Genomic DNA, 24,636 nt, shown 5'->3' on the forward strand with positions numbered 1-24,636 from the left:
TCTTTGCACACAATGTGCCACAACTGCCCCATCCTCACAGCTTCCAACTGCAGCGTAGCATTGAGTCTAGTCCAGTGGTCGGCAAACTCATTCGTCAACAGAGTGGCAAACCACGGCTCGCGAGCCGCAGTTAGCCGACCACTGAGTTCGCTTATACGTGGGATGATTTCAATAAGCAGCATTGGTCCAGCACACAAAATGAGGCCTCTACAGAGTTTTGGAGACAAACGGTGTCTGATAAAGAGCTGCTACTTCCCCGGATACGGCTATCCATGCTACTATAAGACTGTACTTTCAAATCCTCGTAGGGGTGTCGAACTCAATCAGAGAAGGGGCCAAAATCTAAAATCCAGCCTAAATCGCGGGCCGAATGGTTTACTGAACAGTCATAAACTGACAATGTCATAAACTGACAGCAGAGTGCAGTGATGACAGCGAGGTGCGGGCCACATTGCAAGGCCTGGCGGGCTGGATTTGGCCCGCGGGCCTTGTGTTTGACACATGTGCTCTAGAGATAAGGTTCCTGGTGCCCTCTCATTCCTTAGCATTTCACAGTGACATGTACTAGGTCCCGGGGGACCGGCCTCCCGATTCCTAAGAGCTCAATGTGACCCAATACAGGTACACACTCTTCGTCTCCTGCACACAGACCCCCTGGGAAGATAAGCGGGGACAAGCAATGCACACACAGGAGGCGCGGGCGGGGGACACGCACCAGGATCTTCTCTGTGTTGAGGGAGAGCAGAGAGTCGCAGGGCAGCGGTCCCCGGGGCTCGCAGTCCGAGTCGTGGAAGCTCAGGAAGGAGGACTCTGAAAGGCAAGCACTCCTTGTTACTGTCTGCACCTCCAATGCAGAGCTCTCCGCCGCTCACCTGGGAGCGAGCATGTGAAGGCCCCTCCAAACCAGAGGGAGGACAGGTGGACCGTCCACCCTGACAGCTGTGGACCTGTTTCACAGGTCCGGTATCCTGCATGCCCACTCATGACTGTGCTCACGGCCACCCTGCAAATGGCCAAAGCCAGTGAGACTTCCCAGGTGCCAAGATGCCGGGCAAACCAGTCCTAGTTCAATGCTGGTCCCGCGGCAAACAGGGAGTCAGTTCCGTGAGTAACTGTATCGTCTACGTGCAGTTACATCCAGGTCTTCCTAATGTGCACACTCCGCATCTCAGGGCGCTAATACCACCTCAAAAAAGTGCTCAGAAACACGAGTGACCACAGGCACTCCTGCTCATCCTGGCGTTAACGTTTCCCTCAGATCCATACACACGACAGGAAGAGGACTGAAAGGGGAAGTTGAAGGGGAAGGACAATCCTTGAGGGAAGAATGACTTTGTTTAAGTCCAGAGCTTGGAGCTGTCTTGCAGGAAGTTCATTCCAGACAGAGGTGGATAAGAGCTGTCACAGGAGCCTGGCAATCGTCACCTTGGGCTCCTTGGACACGTGGGGAAATGAGCTCGGCGTGAATGAATGGACATGCTCAAAGTCACACAACGAAGGAGGAGCAGAGCACAGCCCAGCCTTGCCACATCGGCACTCAGTAAAGGTCCAGGGTCCAGCTGCCGCCACTCCCTCCCCAGCGCTGGGTGCTGGCAGGGCAATGCCACCCACTTCCTTCCTCCGGGCCGCACCCGCGGCCGCCCGAGGGGAGCAATTTGGGTGCGGAGACGAGAGAGAAGTTTGTCTTCATCTCTCCCTGACCGGCCTCAAAGCGTTTACAGAGGGTTTACAGAGGGCCCGCAGCCGCCGGGAGAGAGCCGTTACTAGAAAGATCGACAGAATGGGGGCCGCGTGCCCTGGGCTGGGAGAGGAACTGACAAGACCTGCTGGTCCCAAGTCCCCTCCGTGGCCCTGGCTCTCTGCACGGAAGGGCGGGCGCTGACCACACGTGTGTCCTTCCTGTCTCAGGGACCAGCCCTCTTCCCCTCTGAAGTCTCAGCTCAGGATGATGGCATAGGAGTCTCCGTTGCCCAACTGACCGCCTGTGGCTTCTGTCCTTACGGAGGCCCCCGTGCAGACAAAGTGACATTTTGTTTTTCTCCTGATGATCTGTTCCATGTCGATCTCTCAGACCAGTCAGAACCGAGAAGGCTCCCCAGCAGAGCTGATGGATAGGTTTGAGAGAGCCTGGACAGGTGGAGGCGGAGCACGTGAAATCTCCTTTGAGGAAATCTGCAGAGAGATGAGGTCACCGCAGGAAGGGCCCTGGTCCTGTCCCTGCTACTTGTTTGATTGTTGTTTTTTTTCAAGATGGGGGTGCTACAGGCAGGTGATGCTGATGGAAGGCAAGAGGGCGTGACATCCCAGGCATAAGGAGAGAGGCTGAAGGCGAAAGCTGCAGGCAGGCCCGGCCGGTGTGGCTCAGTGGTTGGGCGTTGACCCATGAACCAGGAGGTCACGGTTCGATTCCTCCTCAGGGCACACGCCCGGGTTGCAGGCTCAATCCTCAGGAGGAGTCGTTTCTCTCATCATTGATGTCTCTCTCTCTCTCTCTCTCTTCTTCTCTGAATTCAATAAAAATAGATTTTAAAAAATTCAGAAGAGACTTGTCACAAAATTATATAGGTCAACAAACACACAAAATCAGGATCAAGGAAAAGAACTGAGCAAATATACTAATGGCAAGGGTTGCCACAGTTGCCAAAAATTTACTTAACTTTCTCGTAGCCAGAGCAAGAAAGGAAACAGCTCTCATTACAAAAGCTCCCGCCTGCTGATTCCTTATCACCTCCAAGGCACTGAGGATTGAATGCTGTGGGCCATCAGACCGATTTCATTGTTTTAAACTACTGGTCCCTTAGTTAAGGAAGATACCCCCTGTACTGACCACCTTTTGTGTGTGTGTGTGTGTGTTATTGATTTCAGAGAGGGAGAGAGAGAAACATCAATGATGAGAGCAAATCATTGATCAGCTGCCTCCTGCACACACCCACACAGGGGATCGAGCCCCCAACCCAGGCATGTGCCCTTGGCTGGGATTGAACCTGGGACCCTTCAGTCCGCAGGCCCACGCTCTATCCACCCAGCCACACCAGCTAGGACTGCACTGGCCATCGTTAAGTCTCATGGACTTGGCCAGACCCAGAGCTGAATGCTAGTTGGTGAGTGCAGGTCTGTCTGATCCTGACAACCTGAGTCTTGCTGGACCCTTGCACGAATATAGACCTGATACGGATAATCTGGGAATTCTGGATTCAGATCATCAACCCCCCCCCCCCCCCCCCGGGGCCGTGGCCGAGTTCACGGTAAATCCCGAATTGGTTCCTACAACCTTTTCTTCTTCGGACAGAGAGGGGTGAGCAATGGTTTCAGAGGGTCCAGCATCCACCTGCTTGTCCAGGACGAGGAGGGAGAAAGGAGATGTCCCAGCATCTCCACCACATAGTCAGAGCCTGCAGCCAGGGAAGCCACAGAGCCAACCACAGCCCCGAGCAGCACCAGCAGTGGCCTCTGGGAACAACCTGACGTCAGCAGTGACAAAGGCCCTCCAGCACCTGTCAGCAGCTGCTGGGACATGCATGTCAGCCTGCGAGGCTGGCTGAGGGACTCGCAAAGCTCATGAGCAATGGCATGTTTAAAATTCCGAGCTAAGAAAAGAAGTCCAGCCTGGGGGAGAGACAAAGTGAAGTGAAACATTGAAATAAGTTACGCTTTAAGCTTCCGGGGCAGTGTGCCTCCTCCCGAGCAGAGAAGGTTAGACAATGGTGTCTAGTCTACAGAGGAGGAAGAGGAAGGAGGGACAGAACGATTCCTTTACAAGCCCACATACGCCCGGCCCGAGTGACTCAGTGGTTGAGCATTGACCTATGAACCAGGAGGTCACAGTTCAACTCCCAGCCAGGGCACAGGCCCAGGTTGCAGGCTCCATCCCCACTGTGGGGCCTGCAGGAGGCAGCCGACCCATGATTCTCTCTCATCATGGATATTTCTCTCTCTTCTTCTCTTTTCCTCTCTGAAATCAATAAAAAATATTTTTTAAAAGGAAACCCACATCTATCTTTATTGGGGGGTGGGGCGAGGTGCACTCGGGCATAAGCCTGATGCTACAGGATAAAACGATCTACCTGGATCAATAACATCAATTGATCTACCTGGATCAATAACATCAATTGATGATATAAATCCAATTGTTTCTTCCACTGCCTAGAATCTGGGTCTTCTCCAGCCAGTGAGCATCACACAGCTCAGCTATACTATAGGCGGAAAGGGGAATGAAGATTTACACAGTATACACACGGAGTGGGCAGATGATGATGATGATCTCTGAACGCATCATAATCTGGTCGCTCCGTGTCTATCCTATAGAATAAAAGGCTAATATGCGAATGGTCCCCTCCACCAGGAGTTCGACCAGCAGGCAGGCCGGCCAACCGTCCATGTCCCCGCGCCCTGGCCAGGCTGGCCAGACCCCACCCATGCAGGAATTCATGCACCGGGCCTCTCATACACACACACACACACACACACACACACACACACACACAGAGTGGCCAGATTATCATGCGTTCAGAGAGATCATCATCATCTGGCCACTCCGTGTATACCATTTGCTAGTAAATGCGACAGACGTGTGCTCCCACCTACAACCACTTAGCGTGAAGCAGGGTTTTAGCCCAGGGCCTAACCACCTGGGCTCCTCTACTGGCAGCTGTGGGGCCGCAGGAAAGAGGTGGTTTCACCCGAAACAGGAACCACCATCCTATCTGTGCTGTGGTTACGGGTGTCCTGATCGACGGAGAGAGGAGGCTGACAGCCTTCAACTCTGACAACACAGCAAGCGCTCAGATAGGTTAACCATTTCTCATTTCCCTCACCGCATGCCCTCTTGCCGAAGGAGAGAAAACCCTGTCCTTAGGTCACAGGATCTTCCCCTTAGAGGGGAGACCCTTTTGCAAAGGCAGGCCATTGGCTTGTTCCCATTCACAGAGAGCCACGAAGTATGAAATGATAGACCCTCCCTTCCTCCAGTTCATGGACAGACGTAAACCCCACCTGTGGCCAGACATTCCTGAGCTCTGAACCACCCATCAGCACCTGCCAAATACCCTAAGCCCCCGATTTCCTAAGTCCCTCGGTCCCTAATCACCCATCAGGGTGTGCTAAGTGCCCTAAGCCCCGGCCCCTGTCCTTCAAGGTGCTTGTACCCCGGCCCTCGCTCTCTTCCGCGCGCTCTCTCTCTCTCTGGAAGCAGCCGGCAGGGGGACTGACTCTTCCCTCCAATAAAGCCTGTGTCCTGCCATCCTGGTGTCCAGCTACCTCCTCTATTTAATCTATCATAAAACCCATTCCTTCTTCCCAAGGCGAGACAGGCTGGCCTTGCGGTGCATGCTGTCACTAGCCAAAGTCTGCAGCTACACGCTACACCCACAATAAAGCAAGCGGCCTAGCCCTCGGGGAACCGGGACTTCCTCCAGGAAGTCAGGCGGTGCGAAAAGGAAATCTGTGTGTGTGCTAATCTTGACATCTCAACCAAAAAAATCTCAACCAAAAAAAGAATAATAATAAAATACTATTGTCTTCCAGGTACAGAATGCCCACGAACACGGCTCTCACGCCACTTCCTACGAGAGAGGGAGGTGGACTCAGACCTTTGAAAAGTGAGCCTTAAGGCGACTCAGTCCAGGGAGGGGGGGAAGGAGAGGGAGGGCGGCGGCTGAAGGGTGAAAGCATCTGCTGCAGAACTTCAAAGCCGGTTCTCTAAGTCGCTCCTCTGCGGCACCCCTCACGGCCCATTCATTCCAGGGAGGCCAAGGGCGCCCAGCGCAATGAATGAGCAGTCCCACGACGGCTGGAGGCCCGTGGGGCCCTTTTCACCTCCGGGGAGACACACCTGACAGGTCCCAGGTCCATCCAGCAGCAACCGGAAGCGAGATGCCGGACGGCAGATAAGACGGGCGGTTCGGTTCCCCGCTTTCTTTCCAGGGGATCGAATGGCACAGGCTATTTCCTACACGCAGCAGCCTGGGGAGTCGTCGGGGACACCCCGATTTCCAGGCCTCACCATGGGCCAGGCATCCCTGCTGCCCGGCGCGGGGTCCCCATCCGTCTGTCCATCCGTCTGTCCCTCCCTTGGTTCCCACGGCGCCCCAGGGGGTTCCGGGGCGGGCACAGGGGGCTTCCCCGGCCGCCTGCCAGCTCCTCCACCGCCCTTCCTTCCCGCAGCTGCTGGGGCTCGGGAGAGGCCGCCCCTGGCCCGGGAGCCTGGGGTCCGCTCTTGGCTCCGTTCACCGCCCTCCCAGGCCGCCTCCCGGGACCAGGGCGCGCGCGGCAGGAAGCGGCCCCGGCGTGACCCCGCGTGGAGCCGGCCGGCAGCCCCCACGGCCCTGCCACCCCCCCGGCGCCGCCGCGCACTCACCGCCGCACTCGGCCGAGAACTGGTCGCCCCAGTCCCCGGACTGCGGGCTGCAGCCGCCGCCGCCGCCCGCCGGGGCCTCCTGCTGCCGGTGCTGCAGCTCCTGCTTGAGCAGCGACAGCGGCGTGTAGTGCTCGGTGGCCAGCGCGCCCGGCCTCCCGGACGGCAGGACCGCGAGCAGCAGCAGCAGCGGCGGCACCAGCACGCGCCGAGCGGCGGCGGCTGCGGCGTCTCCCCGGCGGCAGCAGCAGCGGCAGCGGCAGCGGCAGCCGGCAGGTGCCATCTTCCCTCACGGCGCATGTGCGGCGGCCCTCGCCGGGCGCTGCCGGCCTCCCAGGCTCACCCCGCGGCCGCCGGCAGGTGGGCGGCGGGAAGGGGCGGAGCGGCGAGCCGCATTGCCTGCTGGGCGTTGTAGTCCCGCTGGGCCAGCTCCTGGGGCCCTCTTTCAGATGAAGGGACTACGAGTCCCAGCAAGCACCGCGCGACGCAGACCTTCCGTTCTGGCTTCTGACGTCTTCCAGCGGCGCTGAATCGGAAGTTCTGGGCTACCAGCGGTCAAAGAGATGGGGACCGGTGGGCGGGGTGGGCTGCGGCCCGGCAAGGGGGGCCCCGAGGGGGTGACAGGGGGCAAGGGAAACCCCGAAGAGGCGTCAGCCGCTCCTACGGCCGCCGCCGCCGCTTCGGCCTCCTGCCAGTACAGGTGCATCGAGTGCAACCAGGAGGCCAAGGAGCTGTACCGAGACTATAACCACGGGGTGCTGAAGATAACCATCTGCGTGAGTGGTCCCATGGGGGGAAAGGGGGGTCCTTAGGGGAGAAAATGGGGTGGCGAGATTTGGGGGCCAATTTGTACCAGCTTTTTAAAAAACATTTTATTGGTTGTTGTTTTTTTTTTACAGAGAGAAAGAGAGAGGGACAGAGAGTTAGAAACATCGATGAGAGAGAATCATCGATCAATTGCCTCTTGCACACCTCCGGCTGGGGATGTGCCCGCATCCCAGATACATGCCCTTGACCGGAATCGAACCTGGGACCTTTCAGTCTGCAGGCCAACGCTCTATCCACTGAGCCAAACCGGTTTTGGCAGTCTTTAGCTTCTTAAAGGAAAGATTAAAAGGTTAATGTTCTCATATTGTTTTTCATTATTTCAGAAATCCTGCCAGAAACCTGTGGACAAATATATCGAGTATGATCCTGTGATAATTTTGATTAATGCTATTTTGTGCAAAGCCCAGGCCTACAGGCATATTCTTTTCAATACTAAAATAAACGTAAGTTGTGACAATTATTTTTTTTTAATTTCCTAATTTTACTCGATGATGCTTTTGCATTTTAAAAGAATCATTGTGAACAGAATTAAAGGACCTTTTCTTAAAAAAGAAATCTTGATGAGGGTGGGTTTTGCTTTGTTTTTTCTTGGCAAGGTGTGGAAGTTTCTAGAAATAATCGTTAAGTACACCATGTTTAGTGAATATTGAAGAATGTGGTCACCGGTAGGAAACTGAGAAGCCATTATCTGGGTTGCCTTTCAGTAAGTTATCTTTGAAACAGATATCAATTATTTTTACAGAATAAAATTAAATATATCCAGACAGGGAGAGAATTACACCTGTAAGAAATAAGCAAACATTAAAGAAAAATATTTTAAAATGTCATTTGTACCATTTTATACTCTGCTCCTGAGGGAATGCATGAGGTAAGTAACAGTATTGAACTTCAGCAGCCCCCATTTATAAAGTTGGATTTTTCAAATATACATTTAGTGTATTGAGTTGAGAACTCTTTAAAAGATTGGTTTGAGAGAGAAATACCAATTTGTTATTCCACTTATTTATGCATTCATTGGTTATCCTTGTATGTGTCTGACAGGGGGTTTGATCTGGAAGTCACATTGAAGTGGGTGGCTTGTATTTTTACTTGCTAAAGCTGGCAACCCTGAACCGGTTTGGTTCAGTGGATAGAGCGTCGGCCTGCAGACTCAAGGGTCCCAGGTTTGATTCTGGTCAAGGGCATGTACCTTGGCTGCAGGCACATCCCCAGTAGGGAGTGTGCAGGAGGCAGCTGATCGATGTTCTATCCACTGAGCCAAACCGGTTAGGGCTAAAGCTGTGATTCTTAACTAGTGCTGCACATTCAGATCCCCCTCCCTTCCTCCAGAGCTGTGGCAAAGTATGCAGTACTTTCTAGAGTAGCAGTCGCCAACTGGTGATCCGAGGGCCCACTGGTGGTTCTCCCTGAAGTCCCAAAGATTGGCGTCGGCTGTCCTAGACCATACTTCCATAGACCGAATCAGGACTGGGGCCGAGACATGGGTATTTATTTTGGAAAAATCTCCCCATGTGATTCTGATGAAGACATTGCTAATTCAAAACCACCAGTTTATAGATTGAATGCAGCTATGCCAGTGGTCGGCAGACTGCAGCTCGTGAGCCACATTGCGGCTCTCGAGCCGCGGTTTGCCGCTCTGTTGACGAATGAGTTTGCCGACCACTGAGCCATGCACTCCTTATGGGCAGTTGGGAATGGCGATGATGTTCAAAACCACAGATACACCCCGTGTCTGCACCCATTGGAATTAAGCGCTGCTTCCCCTGACCGGCCGGTGCCGTGTCTCTGACCGCCAGATGCACGGAAAACTCTGCATATTCTGCCTGCTCTGTGAAGCCTACCTGAGGTGGTGGCAGCTCCAGGACTCCAGCCAGAACACGGACCCCGACGACTTCATCAGATACGCCAAAGAGTGGGATTTCTACCGAATGTTCGCCATCGCGTCTCTCGGTAGGCGCAGGCCACCCTTACTCGCCTGCTTTTCTTTTTTTTTTTTTTTTAAACTGATGCCAGGAAGGGAGAGGGAGGGAGAAAACCATCGTTCTCGGAAATACGTTGTATTTTGGGGTTAGGGTTTGTGTGGATCGGGACGCTCGTTAAGATTTTTATTTCGCTGGGACCGGTTTGGCTCAGTGGATAGAGCGTTGACCTGGGGACTGAAAGGTCCCGGGTTCGATTCCGGTCAGGGGCATGTACCTTGGTTGCAGGCGCATCCCCAGTAGGGGGTGTGCAGGAGGCAGCTGATTGATGATTCTCTCTCATCGATGTTTCTGACTCTCTATCCCTCTCTCTTCCTTTCTGTGAAAAATCAATAAAATATATTTAAAAAAAAAAAAAAAAAAAAAAAGATTTTTATTTCCCGTTTCCTCTCTCAGAACAAGCTGCCTTTTTTGTGGGCATCTTTACCTTCCTGTGGGTAGAACGGTCCATCGCAACCAAGAAGAACCCCAACTTCCTGCTGCTGCTGAAGGCGCTGCTGCTCTCCAGCTACGGGAAGCTCCTGCTGATCCCCGCTGTCATTTGGGAGCACGAGTACACCCCGCTGTGCCTGCGGCTCATCAAGCTGTTTGTCCTGACCTCAAACTTCCAGGCAATCAGAGGTATGGCCCTTCTACTCCGTCTTCTCAGCTTTCCACGGAATAAAGCTTCTAGGCTTTGCCCGGCCAGTGTGGCTCAGTGGTTGAGCTTTGACCTATGACCCAGGAGGGCATGGTGCGACTCCCTGGCAGGGCATCTGCCCGGGTTGCAGGATCCATCCCCAGTAGGGGTTGTGCAGGCGGCCGCCAATCAGTGATTCTCATCATTGATGTTTCTATCTCCCTCTCCCTCTTCCTTCCTCTCTGAGATCAGTAAATATATATATACATATATACGTTTTTAAAAAGCTATATCCTTTTATTTCTAGATCACAGTTTTTATATGACCTGTTAAACGCTGGAAATCTTTATAGAATAACGACAATGCCTACCATTTGTATAGTGCGGTCTGCATAGCACGTATTCAGTATCTGTTCAGTTTCGCCATGTAGTTTTCAAAACGTTTTCACCTGTCACGTCATCATGACAGCGTCCCGCCGTTCCGCTCTGAAGACCTTACCCGTGCGCCTTTGCTTCCGCAGTGACGCTCAACACCCGCCGCAAGCTGTCCTTCCTGGCCATCGTGTGCGGCCTGCTGACGGAGAGCGCCATGGTCCACCTCTTCCAGACGATGGAGTGGGACGTCGGCAGCGACTGCGCCGACTACAAGTCACAGGACTTCTGAGGAGGTACAGCGGCGCCTGGTGCCTGCACCCACAGGGGTCCCTCCCCAGGCAGACAGGTGTCACTGTGAATAAGGAGGCCCTTACAGGACACACACACACACACACACACACACACCTGATTGCCTCACAGGGCCCTTCACTGCATCATCTTCAGGGACATCCGCACCCGGAGCCTGTCCTCACCATTTGCCTGACTCTGCGCTCCCACTCACTCCTGCAAGGACCTCAGACTCAGAGGTCGGTCCCTGCGACACCTGCCCCACCCTTTCCGACCATCTGCTCCCTCCCTCCCTCCCACCCCCGAGGCCCAGGACCCAGTGCCCGTCCGGGATCTTCTGAGGCTGCCCCTGTGGCAGACACGATGCCCCACTACGACTTCTGTTTAGGAAAATAAGGTCACCTGACTTTGACAGCGTTTTGAAGACCTTTACCCGCCATTACATTGGCTCGTGTCTTATACCTGTGAATGCCTGAAATTACAGTCCCCCGTGTGTGTGCCTGACCCCCCGCAAACTGGGTCAAGTTCAGTGCCCAGAGTCCAGGCCCGAGTTACTCTGCCTCCTGTAAGACACGGCCTGCCCTAACCAGTGTTTGCTGTTAGGATTTCAGCAGAACGTGCGGTTCCAAATGCTTGTTTTATCACCCACAGTTTTATTCTTTACTCTCTGTGGCATGGCCAGCTCCATCTGAGAAAGAGAAGACATAAATACAACCAAACTCCTCATTCCTGTGGCGCAAAAGGAAGCCAAGACTTAGATAGACTGTCTGGAAAGAAAGCCATGGTCATGACCTTCAAAACCCCAACCCTACCCCCTCAGCCCTCACCCCACCGACAGGAGACAAAACCACAGGCACAGGCACAGACACACCAGAACACCGGAACCTCACACACACACGGCATTGCTGCAGGAAGGGGGCACCAGCAAAGAGGGACACCTTGTAGGCACTGCAGGTAAGCATCTCAATGAAGAGAGGAGCATGCACTCGGATTCATCCAAATCCATCTCCTGTCGCTCTCTTGTACCTTCTCATTTAAATGTTTGCTACTGACTTAAATGACACATTTAAAACAATATTTTGTATTCTTATGACTTTTAATAAAGTAGAAAAAAATAAGCTTTTGTCGATCCTCAATTCAGTATCTTTCCCTGTAAGTTACCTTGCAAATGAACAGATCCAGAAACAAATAACTAAAAACAGCTGAGTGGTACACTTTACAGGAGTGGATTATACCTCAATGAAGCTGTTCTTAAATCAATATTGCCTCGCCCCTTTTCTCTCCTCCTGTTTCACTCATTTGTTCTTTCGCTCCTTGGGATGTGAAAGAACCAACCAGGCATTTATATGGAAAACCACTCGAAGGTATAAAAGTTAAAACCCTTTATTTTTTTAAAGTAGGTTTTTATTGATTTCAGAGAGGAAAGGAGAGTGAGAGAGAGAGAAACATGAATGATGAGAAAATCACTGATCAGCTGCCTCCTGTATGCCCCACACCCGGGATCAAGCCCGCAACCCAAGTGCCCTGACCAGGAATTGAGCCATGACCTCCTGATTCATGGGCGGGCACTGAGCCACACCAGCCAAGCTAAATCCCTTTTAGATATCCCATATGCTGAAAAGCATGGGCATTCAGCCTTGTGTCATGGGTCAGACGGTGGCTACGCTGACAGCACCCCCTGGTGGCCGATGAGTTGCCAACATAGCCATGAGCCAGAAGCGCTCAGTGAGAGCACTATGTTGACATGAATGAGGCATATGAGACATGGACAAGGGGTCCTTTGTTCCAAGGTTTTCTATCCCTGTCTGAAGCCCTCTAAGCTAAATTTGGAAGAAAACATCGCGCTGTCTATATGAGCCAAAGAAAGAATATTTTTAGATATTTACAAGACAGAATAAAAGGCGAAAACACTTAAAAAATATTTTTTTACTTTTTAAAATACATTTTTATTGATTTCAGAGAGGAAGGGAAAGGGAGAGATAGAAGCATCCGTGATGAGAGAGAATCATGGATCGGCTGCCTCCTGCACGCCCCACACTGGGGATTGAGCCCGCAACCCAGACTGGGAATTGAACTGTGACCTCCTGGTTCAGAGGTTGACATTCAACCACTGAGCTAAAAAGTCGTTTGTAAATCATAGTCTTTAATGAAGAAACTACAACTTAGGATAGTTAAGGGATGTACTTAGGGATGGTTATATGGTGGCCACATTGGGACTAAGACCTTGGCCTCTAAGCCTGGTCTAATGAGCGACCAACCCCTGGGACCACGTTGGTCTGTGCACCCAGTTCAGTGGGGGTTCCTGGGTCTATTTCCCCTTGTTAAAAAAGGGGTAACTTACTGTTCGCGAAACAGAATAATAAAGAAAAAGAGGAATTAAATAAATAGGGGCCCGGCTGGCGTGGCTCAGTGATGGAGCTTCGATCTATGAACCAGGAGGTCACGGTTCGATTCCCAGTCAGGGCACATGTCCAGGTTGTGGGCTCGATCCCCAGTGTGGGGCGTGCAGGAGGCAGCCCGTCTCTACTCGTCATCGATGCTTCCCTCTCTCCCTCTCCCTTCCTCTCTGAAACCAATAAAAACATATTTTAAAAAGACAGGCCCAATTCAACAGGCCAGAGATGGTGTGGCCTTCTCACTTCCTTTTTTCTTTTCTGTTAATCCTCACCCAGAGACGTTTTCCCACTGATTTTTGAGAGAGAGGGGAAGGGAGGGGGAGAGAAACATCCATGTGAGAGAAACACATCAATGGCTTGCCTCCTGCACGTGCCCCGACCGGGGCCAGGGATCGAGCCTGCCACCGAGGTACATGCTCTTGACTGGAATCGAACCCGTGACCCATCGGTCTACAGGCCAATGCTCTACCCACTGAGCCAGACAGACTAGGGCTGGTCTTACCACTTTCGATTTCTTGTCCCCACTGGACAATATGTCACATGCTGAAAGCCACCTCTCCTTCCCCCCCCCCCGTAGCTGCTCCTTTCAACGCAGGAAATGAGCGGGAACGAGCTTCCTCCCAGCACCTCGCCCAGTTCCCGACGCCGGGCCCTGCACGCTCAGGCCGCCAGCACACGCTCCCGAGGAGGCTCACCTCCCCTCTCTGCCAGTAGCAATCTCCACCCCGAAAAAGGAGAGGAGCAGGGGTTACAGTATTAAAGGCCCAATAGGCCATAGCCGGTCTGGCTCAACGGATAGAGCATCAGCCTGCAGCCTGAAAGGTCCTGGGTTCGATTCCAGTCAAGGGCATGTTGTTCTGCCCGGGCTCTGGTCAGGGCATGTGCAGGAGGCAACCCATCGATGTGTTTCTGTCTTGCCCTCTCTCTTCCACTCTCTCTAAAAATCAATGGAAAAATATCTTTGGGAGAGGATTAACCGTTAAAAAAAAAAAAAAAAAAAAAGGCCCAGCAGCCCTGAGACCTTCCTGAAAACGACCCACTGGGGACACACACGTCCAGGAAGCAGCCGGCAGGGGGAACAGAGACAAGAGCACGGACTCTCACTTCCTCCCCGTGTCCGATTCCAGCTCCGGAAGTGGATTCTGATTTTTTTTTTAGGCCCAAAGAAGACACCAGCACAGGCAGAGTTCAACGTACTTTATCCTCCTCCCTTCAACCTACAACGTGTGTGACGTGTTCACAGAGGCTCCGAGTAAATAGATTAAGGCTCGCGGTGATCTCTGTTTCTGAGTGGAGAGGGGCTGTGCTTCCTCACATCCCGGGTAAAACATCCAGAATCTTTGCAGACAGGAACGTCTGCCCCCCGACAGCGCATGACACAGACGGGAGCCCCGTATGCCCCCGTCCCCCCTCGGCAGGCCCTCCCATTCTCCTCCTCCCTCCTCCAGCCGAAGGGCAAAGAGTGAGACCCGTTTCCACGGGAGAACGCAGTGACCCACAACGCTTGCTGTGTCAGGAACGAGCTGTCACCTGTCGCCGGGTCACCCCGACGTTGACGCAGCCGACAGAGAGAGAAAGCTCCGGAAACAGCAGAAGAGGCTGCCGCGGAGGCCGGGGACGAAAGGGTGCCGTGAAGTGTCAGTTCTGGTACATCTCAAACCCCCTCGACGGGGGGTGCGGACCATCCGCCAGCTGTCGGGGCCTCCCCAGCCCGGAGTCCTCTCGCAGGAAACCCCGTGATGCCCTGAGCATCTTCGCCGGGGCCCTCCGTCCCATCCCCGGGCGTCCAGGGTGCCGCCCGGCACCTCCTCGTCGCCTAAGCAGGAACCCCGCCACGGACATAGATGGCCATCCACGGAGTGTCCCTGCCCACGGAGCTGGCCCTGGTCCCGGGCGCCTGGAGACCGGACCGCCCAGCGCAGACGCAGACGCAGAGGTGCCCGCTTGCCAGAGAAGCAGCATGCTGGCTCTGGGCCCGGGCTGGGGCGGGACCCTCCGGAGACCCCCTAGATGGACTCTAGAATCCAGTCGCTGCCGGAGAGGGGACCCACTGGGTCCCTGGGGTCCCTGGGCAGGCCGGGCTCCTGGAAGAACTCCCCCTCCTCCTCCTCCTCCTCGAAGAAGCCGTTCTCCAGGGCGTAGGCGCCGTTGGGGCTGGCGGCCGCCTGGCACGCGCCCTTGTACTCCTGGATGGACTCGTAGAGGCTGTACAGCTGGCAGAGCAGCGACATGTCCAGCTGCCGGAGGCCGACCTGGGGAGACGGGGCGGGAGGGGAGGGGGGGAAGGAGACGTCAGTTCTGCTGGCTCCGGTCCGGGGAGCTGGGCGCCCGCCTGGGCCTGCTCAGCCGGCACACGCCTCCCGCACCGACGGCTCAGGGCGGCGCCGGCACGGCCAGGGTTGAGCCACCAGAACCGAGGCGTGACTGAGGCCCACACCTCAGGCTCGGCTCCACCAGGCAGGGAGGGTCCCGGAATTCACCGGCACGCCCTGCATTGCACAGGCGGGAGGCCCCGCTGGTTCCTCCCGGGGCGTGGAGACGGGTACAGGTGTGTCCCAGCCTCTCGCTGTGATCAGTCAGAGGGGCCCCTGGGACAATCACTGTCTACCCTGGGGCAGCAGAGAGAGGAAGGGGGGAAAGAGAGAGAGAGAGAGAGAGAGAGAGAGAGAGCCATCAACAATGAGAGAGAATCCTGGATCGGCTGCCTCCGGGATCAAGCCCGCAACCCCGGCCTGTGCCCTGACCGGGAATCGAACCGTGGTCTCCTGGTTCCTAGGTCAATGCTCAACCCCTCAGCCACGCCAGAGTAACCATTGCACATGCAAACCTACTTCCTCTTTCTCAAGCACCTTTGAAATGTTTGAAGGCGATGTTCACTCTACCCAGCTCCCCCCCCCCCCCCCCCCCCCCGAGAAAGAGCGTCTGTCCTCCCCAGCGAATACCCTCAGGTCCTCCCGGGGGTTTGCAAGGGCGTTTGGGTCTGTTACTGTCCACCCTCCCCTGGGGACTCTCTCAGTCCTCCGTCTCCCACGTCCGGGTGTGAACACAACCACCCAACCACGAGACCCTGACTCAGCCCGTCTTTCCCAGGATTTATGACAAGGAGCATAAACTTAGATAACATAAGTCACACCCTCCGGGAGTCACAGCAGCATTTGCTCAGAAAGTCACAGGAGAGCCCTGGCGGGCGCGGCTCAGATGGTCAAAGCATCGTCACATATACCACCATAAAGGTGGCTGGTTCGATTCCCAATCGGGGCACATACCCAGGTTTTGGGTTTGATGTTTGACCCACCGGTGGGATGCATTTGGGAAACACTGATGTCTCTCTCATCCCCTCCCACTCTCTAAAAATAAAAATAAATTTTTTTTAAATCAATAAAAAAAAGTATATAGCCTTAACCAATTTGGCTCAGTGGATAGAGTGTCTGCCTGGGGACTGAAGGGTCCAGGTTTGATTCCGGCCAAGGGCATGGACCTTGGTTGCGGGCACATTCCCGGTGGGGGGGTGTGCCGGAGGCAGCTGATGGATGTTTCTCTCTCATGGATGTTTCTAACTCTCTATCCCTCTCCCGTCCTCTCAGTAAAAAATCCATTTATATATATATATTTGAAAAGTCACAGAAAATATTCATCTGGAAGATCACATTCCTAAGCCACTCAGTTGCCATCGGTCAGCTGGGGGATCCGGCTGGGAATGAACGGCAGACAGGACAGAAGGGGGGGGGGTGGTTTATGCCATCGGACCCGCGCTGACCGGCACCCTCCCAGGCCTAGGCTCACGGCTCTGCAGCCCTCACTGGAGGCTCTGACGCCCCAGGCTTTTCCCTGGAGATGCCATTGCCAAGGTGTCCCGGGAGGAGACCGGGCCCGCTGCCTGCAGCTGCCACTGACTCACAGGCTGCCCGCCCGCCCATCCCGGAGGAGTCTCCGCTGGCCTAGAAACAGGCTGACCCGCCCGGGAGTGGGGCTGGCCTGGCTCACACCTCCCGCCCAACCCGGCAGATGCCAAGCGTTCGGACGGGCTGGGCAGGGCCTGGAGCACAGACACACACACACAGACGTGCACTCCGCGCCCACACACAGCCCAGTCCCTGCCTCTCCGGGCACCAAACTGCCTTCCATTTCCCAGAAACCTTCCCAAAGGGTAGGACACGGGGTGAGGAGCTGCAGGAACAAACCTGGCCTCCCAGCCAGGACTCGCCTGAGCCTGGCCCGTGCATTTTCCAGAGGGAAGCTGGGCATCCCTGGGTGGCCTGGCCTTCTGTGGCCTGTGGTCCCGTATCTGCACCTCCTGCCATGGGTCAGGCTGAGCCCCCACCCCCAGGCTGTCCCCTTAAAGCCTCCTTCCTGCCCGGCCGGTGTGGCTCAGTGGTTGAGCGTCTCGACCCATGAACCAGGAGGTCACGGTTCGATTCCCGGTCAGGGCACAGGCCCGGGTTGCAGGCTCGATCCCCAGTGTGGGGTGTGCAGGAGGCAGCCGATCCATGATCCTCTCTCATCATGGATGTTTCTCTCTCTCTCTCTCTCTCCTTCTCCCTTCCTCTCTGACATCAGGACCGATAACACCCCGCACGAGAAAGAATCCCTCATCCTTTCAGGAAAAAGTAGGGGCGGGGGTACCCACTCACTCCCACCGCTGTCCCCCCGCAATCGACCAGCACAGGAAACCTGTGGTCCCACGTGGTCCCACGTGGTCCCACGTGTCCCCGGAGGACGGCTGATCTCATTCACAGCTGGATTCCGAAGATAACTCTTCTTTTTTTTCTTGTGTGTTTGTTTGTTTGGTTAATCCTCCCCCAGGATATCCCTCCCCCACCCCACCCCCGATTTTTAGAGACCAGAAGGGAGGGGAAGAGACAGAGACACACCCCCGTGAGAGAGACATCGATGGGTCCCTCCCCCATGCACCCCGACCAAGGCCGGGGAGGAGCCTGCAACAGAGTCTTGTCCTTGATCAGAATCGAACCCGGGACCCTTCCATCCATGGACCAACGTTCTATCCACTGAACCAACCCCGCTAGGGCAGAAAAGGACTATTTTTAATATATATTATATATATATATTTTATTGACTTCAGAGAGGGAAGGAGAGATAGAAACATCCATGATGAGAGAGAATCATGGATCGGCTGCCCCCTGCACGCCCCACACTGGGGATGGAGCCCACAACCCAGGCCTGTGCCCTGTCCGGGAATTGAACTGTGATCTCCTGGTTCATAGGTCAACGCTCAACCACTGAGCCACACCAGCCAGGCACGATCATTCTTTTAAATCTTTGCTGGTCCGTTACATGACAGCTCATTGTTTTCACTTGCAAACCTGCGTTTTTGTTTTTTTTATAAGGGATGTTAAATAGCCTGTCATCTCTCTTTAACACTGCGGAGCGTGGCTGTTCTGCCTCCGATTCTGAGTACAGTCAACAACCTAATAAAAACACCCTCTTGTCACGGTCTCCAGCCTCCACATGCATTACTGTAACCTTCCGCAGGTGGGCCTCCGGGCTGGGGCCCCGGTGTCCGCAGGGGCCACCCCTCCCCTGGAGCCACCCTGGTCAGAGGACAAAACAGACCCCTCCCTTCTCCACCTGACCCGTCAGGGACAGCCCTCCTGCCCTCCCTCGCCGATCCGTGAAGACAGGATGCTCGTCCCTGCAAAACTAGGCCAGCGCCCGGCGCTGAGGGCCCATCAGGGAGCGAACAGAAGAAAGTTCTCATAAATAAAAACTTTAAAAGACGCCCTCGCTGGTTTGGCTCTGTGGCAGTGGATAGAGCGTCGGCCTACGGACAGAAGGGTCCCGGGTTCGATTCCCAGTCAGGGCACATGCCAGAAGTAGGGGTTGCAGGAGGCAGCTGATCATTGATGTCCCTGACTCTCTCCCTCTTCCTTCCTCTCTGAAATCAATAAAAAAAAAATCTATCTTTTTTAAAATATATATTTTTTATTGATTTTAGAGAGGAAGGGAGAGGCAGAGAGAGAGAGAGAGAGAAACATCAATGATGAGAGAGAATCATGGATCGGCTGCCTCCTGCATGCCCCCTACTGGGGATCGAGCCTGCAATCCTAGGTATGTGCCCTTGGCTGGAATCGAACCTGGGACCCTTCGCTCCGAAGGCCGATGTTCTATCCACTGAGCCACACCGGCTAGGGCAATTAAAAAAAAACGGAAAAGGCCGCCCATCTTAACAGGAAGACCACGGCTTGTCATTCTCCCAGGTTCTTGGGGGTGAGAATAAACCCCTGTGTTCACTGTCCGTGAAGGAACGAGCATCAGGAGAGACGGAGCCACCGGACCAGCCCTGGCTGCTTATCCCCTGGAAACATCTGGAACGTGTGGGCAAAGAAGGGGTTGGCCAGGAGGCCGGAGCTCGGAGGAGGAAGTGAGGCGAGAGGGGGAACATCTCACGGGGCCCGGCCCGGGCTGGCTTCCTGTGCAGGAGCCCCTGGTCTGCAGGCAGGCTTCCTGCCTGGGGCCCAGAGCGTTTCCGCTTTCACACCGGGGCCTGAGTCTCCGTGGAGTTGGGAGGGCCTCCTTACCCACCTGGCCTCTAAAATCTACGGTCGGTCCCTGACCGGTGTGGCTCAGTGGATAGAGCGCCGGCTCAGGGGTTGAGCCCAAAATACTGGCAGGGTTCTCTCCAGGTGCTAGGACTGTGGGCCGTTTTGAATTGTTGCTCTGCCTCACGGCACTTTCCATAAAAAGCCAGCCGGGGTCACCTCTGATGCCTTTTCATCCCTCCCCTCCCCACACCCCTCCCTGACTCTGAATATCAAATCGGCCATTCCTGCCGATCCTGCTGCAGAGAAGTGTCTCCCGCCAGGATCTGGTCCTCCGTTCACGGGCCCCCCCACCCGGCTGGAGGCTCTCCCCTCCTCCGTGCACACCTGTGGCATCTCACGCTCCCTCCTACACCTGCCCTCGAACCCCAGCCCAGGGCGGTCTCCTGCGTCAACCCCTCCCCGGCCCTCTGGGGCCGGGCCAAGCCTGGCCTCCGTCCCAGCGCCTCTGGGGCTCACGTGCCTCCCTAGGCTGTTCCCAGGAGGGGACACTCCGTTCCTGCCTGCGGCCCTGGCCTCTCCCGGTGAAGATCCTGTCGCCTCCGGGGGCCCAGCCCTCGTTCTGTAAGGCACAGGGCTTTTCCCAAGGATGTTTAGAGAGCGTGGAAGGGAGCGGGGGAGAGACAGATAGAGAAACGTCGATGTGAGAGAGAAACATCCATGGGTTTCTTCCTGCACACACGTCCCCCCACCCCCACCCCAACCAGGGCCCAGGGATGGAGCCTGCCACCCCAGTACCTGCCCTTGGTCCGATTCCAATCTGGGACCCTTCCCTCTGAGGGCCGGCACGCTACCCACTGAGCTAGACGGGCCAGAGCTAAATAAAAAAAAAATTTTTTAAAAAAAGGGGGGGGACCTCGGGCCTTCAGACGGAACAGACCAGCACACTGCGTGTTCCGCAAATAATCCCGTTCTTATCGTCCCAAAGCTAGCAAATCTCTTAAAAAGCCAAAACATCGCCGGACTTTCAAAGACCTGGCGCCGTCTCTAAAGGCCCGCGGCCCCTCCTCCCTTTTCTTTATCTCAGCCAAATATCAGAGGGCCGGACCGACAGACTTAGAGTGCTGTTTATTTTCCTTGTGCCCTAAAGAAACTTAGGGCCCTGGCCCGCCCGAGGCACCATGGCAAGGTTAGGCTGTACTTATCCCCGCCCTGCACCCCCCCCCGCCCCCCCCCCACCCCGCAACCCCCCCAGGAACCTGGAAAATGACTTCCCAGCAGGGCTCCTGGCTCCCAGCTGCCACAATAGGACTTTCAGAGCCTGTTTACAAAGCAGGCAGCAGCCGCAGAGGAGCGGCCCCCAGAGGAGCGGCCCCCCGGGGCTTCCTGCCTGTGAGCAGGCAGAGGGGGGGCCCTTCCTATTTCACCCCCACAGGCACCCTCGCCCTGACTGCAGACTCCGCACACAGCAGGCGGAGTCCTGTTCTCTAATCCGAACCCAGTTCCGTCCACAGAAACCGCTGGGGATTAAGAGTCATTGGAGGTAAGCAGCTTCGAGAACCTTCTCAGAGGGGCTTGGAAATCCGGGTCCAGGCCTGGACGAAGGGGGAGAAGGCAGAACCTAATGGGATGGAAACATGTGCAGGCTTCGTGCCCGTCTACTAGGTTTAATGAACTGATGGGAGCCTTTAAGAAAAGAGTGCACCCACTGGATGAAGTGATTCCTGCGGCCAATGATTTGGAAGATGTATTCTTGGGTGAGATGGCAGCCGTCTTCGTGTATGTACACTGCGTGGCCAGATGATGATGCTCTCTCAACGCATAATAATCTGGCCACTCAGTTTGGATATATATGTGTATATAGGAAGACTGCTGATATATATATATATTTATAAGGCCCAGTGCATGAATTCGTGCATGGGTGGGGTCCGGCCAGCCTGGCCAGGGGGAGTGGACATGGGCGGTTGGCCGGCCTGCCTGCTAGTGGAACTCCTGGTCGAGAGGACAATTTGCCTATTAACCTTTTATTCTATAGGATGCATCCAGAGTTCACCATCATCTGGCCACTTGGTGTGTATTTGATTTCCTACATGAAGTATACCCACCTGGGCCTGCAGATTCTAAAAGCAATGCCAGCGGTGGGGAAGGTGACCTGGGCCCACAAGAGGGCTGGAAAGGAGGCAGGTTTCCGTCCTGGCCTCGCCTGGCCTGGCTGACACCCTAAATCCCTGCCCTGGTCCCCTAACCCGCGTGTCCTGCTCCGCAGACAGCCCAGGGCTGAGCAAGACTGAGCCCCATTGTCTGGAGCCCAGACACAACCCCCAGACCCGAGGGCGCAGCTGCCGGGGGCCGGGCGCGGAGGAGACAGACGGGATGGGGGCGCCCCGCCCCGCCAGACGGTAACCAGACCCCACACGCGCCCCCGGGGAGCGGGGGAGGGGGCCGGGGCTGCTCCCATCCGCCGTCCACACTCGCCGGACAAAGCTGCCCTCCTGGGGGCAGGAGAACGCCCTGCGCCCCCCACCCCCTCCCCACGGATCCCCACCCGGGAAGTCGCCGGGAGGTTCCGAACCGGGGGGACTGGGTGGGGGGGCGGCGGGTCTCTGGAGGCGGCCCCTGGAGAGTGGGGACCCCAGGCGATGGGACAAATGGTGGGCACACAGAGGGCGAGCCAAGGGGGTCGTGGAGCCCGGCCGGTGCGCTCTGGGGCGGAGCGTCGACCCGGGAACCAAGAGGCCGTCGGTTCGATGCCCGGTCGGTAGGGGCACATACCCGGGGGGGGGGCGGGTCGGGGGCTCGCAGGAGGCAGCACTCCCGTCGATGTTCCTGCTTCTCTCCCTTCCTCTATAAAATGCCAATAAAAACTTATTCAAACAAGAAAAAGAAGGGGGGAAAGGGGGATTAGTGGAGAGGGCAGCGCCCGTCTTCCCGGGCCGGCTCCCGGGGCCCCCAATCCAGAGAGGGGGCGGGGGTGGGGGCGCGGGGACTTCCGGAGCGGAGCGCGGGGCCCCCCGATCTCGCCATCCCCCCGATCTCCGCCCGCGGGGGGCCCCCCGTTACTCACCATCTCCTTGCGCAGCAGGGCGAGCGCGGCGTCCAGGTTGGGCGGCTTGGGGGGCCGCGCCGCGCTCCGGGCCCCGCCGCCCCCGGCGCGGCTCAGCTCGTCCTGGATGCGCGACTTCTGCGCGTACAGCCGCTCCAGGCGCCGCCAGCCGCCCGCGCCGCCCGCCGCCGAGCGCAGCAGCCCGCTCAGGCCCCGCGGCGGCGGCGGCAGCCCGTCCACGCGCGGCCCCCGCGCCGCGCCCGCCGCCTCCCGCGCCGCGCCGGCCCCGCTCATCGCGCGCCGGCCACGCACCCCGCCAGCGCCCCGGCCCGAGCCCGGGGTCCCCGCCCGCCAACCCCGCTCCCGCCCCCCGGTTCCCGGCGGCGCCCCGCCCACTTCCCGCCCCGCCCCTCCCCGTCCCGCGGGCCCCGTAGCCGCCCCCGCCCCGCCCCCGCCGACTTCCTCCCCCGCCCCTTCCGACTTACAGCCCCGCCCACTTCCCCCTCCGCGCCCCGCCCCGTCCCGTCTCGTCCAATCCCTCGCGCCCTGGAGCCAACCCCGCCCCCTCTAACTTCCAGTCCCGCCCCCGCCGACTTACAGCCCCGCCTCTTCCGACTTCCAGCCCCGCCCCCGAGGACTTACAGTCCCGCCCACTTTTGTCCCGGATCCGCCCCCACCCCAGGTTCCTCCCCGGGGCTCCACTAGCTTCTTCTTCTTTTTTTAAAAATATATTTTATTGATTTTTTTTACAGAGAAGAAGGGAGAGGGAGAAGGAGTTAGAGACATAGATGAGAAAGGATCATCGATCAGCTGCCTCTTGCACACCCCCCACTGGGGATGTGCCGGCAACCAAGGTCCATGCCCTTGAGCAGAATCGAACCTGGGATCCCCCAGTCCGCAGACAGACGCTCTATCCACTGAGCCAAACCAGTTTCGGCCTTGTTTTTTTTTTTTTTTTTTTAAATTTTTTATTGATTTCAGAGAGGAAGGGAGAGGGGGAGGGAGAGAGAGAGAGAGAGAGAGAGAAACATCAATGATGAGAGAGAATCACTGATCGGCTGCCTCCTACATGCCCCACACTGGAGACCAAGCATGCAAGTGGGCCTGTGCCCTGTCGGGGAATCGAACCCTGACCTCCTGGTTCCTAGGTCGACGCTCCACCACTGAGCCACGCTGGTGGGGCAGAACCCTTAAGGTTGCCAGATGTCTCCGAGGCCCCCTTGCCCCTGAGTGAGACGGGCCAGGAGAAGGCCCCGCTCAGGCAGTGTGACTTGAGGTCACCTGTTACCGCCCAGAATCCTCCACCTCGCCCGGAGCCTCGCCTTCCGCTAATCACCGAGTCACATCCAGTCACACCTCGGAATGCCAGGCGTTTATTTATCCGCCTCCTTAATCGGCGGGTGTCTCCCGGAGGGTGACACCTGTGCTGGCGTGGGAGTGAGGAAGCGTTTGATCTCTGGTCCCCCACCCTGGCCCGCATTCCTTTCACCCCTGAGTCACGTCCCTGTGGGTCCTGAAGATCCCCGGGAGCTGGTGACACGGGGCGTGGCTCTCCGTGGAGCCGGCAGAAACGACGTCCTTTCAAAGTCTCAGGGCAGTGATGTCATTTTAAAACACATACTGTGCCCGGCTGGCGGGGCTCAGTGGCTGAGCGTCAACCTAGGAACCAGGAGGTCACGGTTCCATTCCCGGTCAGGGCACCGCCACCACCATGCTGGAGCTCTTCAGAGTGGCTTCCTCAGTCACCAGAGTATCCAAGGCCCTGATTGCTTTTCTTTTCTTTTCTTTTAAAAAAAATATATATATAGCCGGGACCGGTTTGGCTCAGCGTCGATGCGGACTGAAAGGTCCTCGGTTTGATTCTGGTCAAGGGCATGTACCTTGGTTGTGGGCACATCCCCGGTAGGGGGTGTGCAAGAGGCAGCTGATTGATGACTCTCTCTCATCGATGTTTCTAACTCTCTATCCCTCTCTCTTCCTCTCTGTGAAAAATCAATAAAATATATTTATAAATAAATAAATAAAAATAAATTTAAAAAAATATATATATATATTTTATTGATTTTTTTACAGAGAGGAAAGGAGAGGAATAAAGAGTTAGAAACATCAATCAGCTGCCTCCTGCACACCCCCTACTGGGGATGTGCCCGAAACCAAGGTACATGCCCTTGACCAGAATCGAACCTGGGACCCTTCAGTTGGCAGGTCGACACTCTATCCACTGAGCCACACCGGTCAGGGCCAAAGCCACCAATTTCGT

At 56.0% G+C, this 24,636-nt stretch overlaps 3 protein-coding genes across 10 annotated transcripts in view; 1 reads left to right on the forward strand and 2 right to left on the reverse strand.

Annotated features, from left to right (window-relative positions):
• TTC13 (tetratricopeptide repeat domain 13) overlaps positions 1-6,711 on the reverse strand; it is a 32,101-nt gene extending 25,390 nt beyond the window's left edge. For 5 of the 6 annotated variants that reach the window (XM_084868694.1, XM_084868693.1, XM_084868692.1 and 2 more), the window contains exons 1-2: positions 6,356-6,711; positions 716-810 (exon numbers count right to left, since the gene is read on the reverse strand). In XM_084868694.1, the coding sequence (XP_084724820.1) occupies positions 716-810; positions 6,356-6,635 (375 nt within the window). In that variant the 5' untranslated portion in view covers positions 6,636-6,711. The remainder of the gene's footprint in view (positions 1-715; positions 811-6,355) is intronic. The other variant, XM_084868689.1, reaches the window with a different exon arrangement.
• Positions 6,712-6,863: 152 nt separating this feature from the next.
• Positions 6,864-13,876, forward strand: ARV1 (ARV1 homolog, fatty acid homeostasis modulator). 3 transcript variants are annotated; one of them, XM_084868785.1, is made up of 6 exons: positions 6,864-7,128; positions 7,504-7,623; positions 8,977-9,130; positions 9,556-9,780; positions 10,299-10,445; positions 13,414-13,876. In XM_084868785.1, the coding sequence occupies exons 1-5, from the start codon at positions 6,916-6,918 to the stop codon at positions 10,439-10,441; spliced, it is 855 nt and encodes a 284-aa protein (XP_084724911.1). In that variant the 5' UTR covers positions 6,864-6,915; the 3' UTR covers positions 10,442-10,445; positions 13,414-13,876. The 3 variants fall into 3 exon arrangements, with proteins under 3 accessions (XP_084724911.1, XP_084724910.1, XP_084724909.1); XM_084868784.1 differs by lacking the exon at positions 13,414-13,876 and adding an exon at positions 11,092-11,558; XM_084868783.1 differs by lacking the exon at positions 13,414-13,876 and having other exon boundaries at positions 6,865-7,128; positions 10,299-11,558.
• A 142-nt stretch (positions 13,877-14,018) lies between these two features.
• On the reverse strand, positions 14,019-22,716 carry FAM89A (family with sequence similarity 89 member A). Its single transcript, XM_084868796.1, has 2 exons — positions 22,398-22,716; positions 14,019-15,088 (listed from the first exon to the last, which is right to left on the reverse strand). The coding sequence occupies exons 1-2, from the start codon at positions 22,668-22,670 to the stop codon at positions 14,843-14,845; spliced, it is 519 nt and encodes a 172-aa protein (XP_084724922.1). The 5' UTR covers positions 22,671-22,716; the 3' UTR covers positions 14,019-14,842.
• Positions 22,717-24,636: the final 1,920 nt, after the last annotated feature.

Source organism: Pipistrellus hanaki (assembly GCF_964339955.1).
Source record: "Pipistrellus hanaki genome assembly, chromosome: 20".
Lineage (NCBI taxonomy): Eukaryota > Metazoa > Chordata > Mammalia > Chiroptera > Vespertilionidae > Pipistrellus > Pipistrellus hanaki.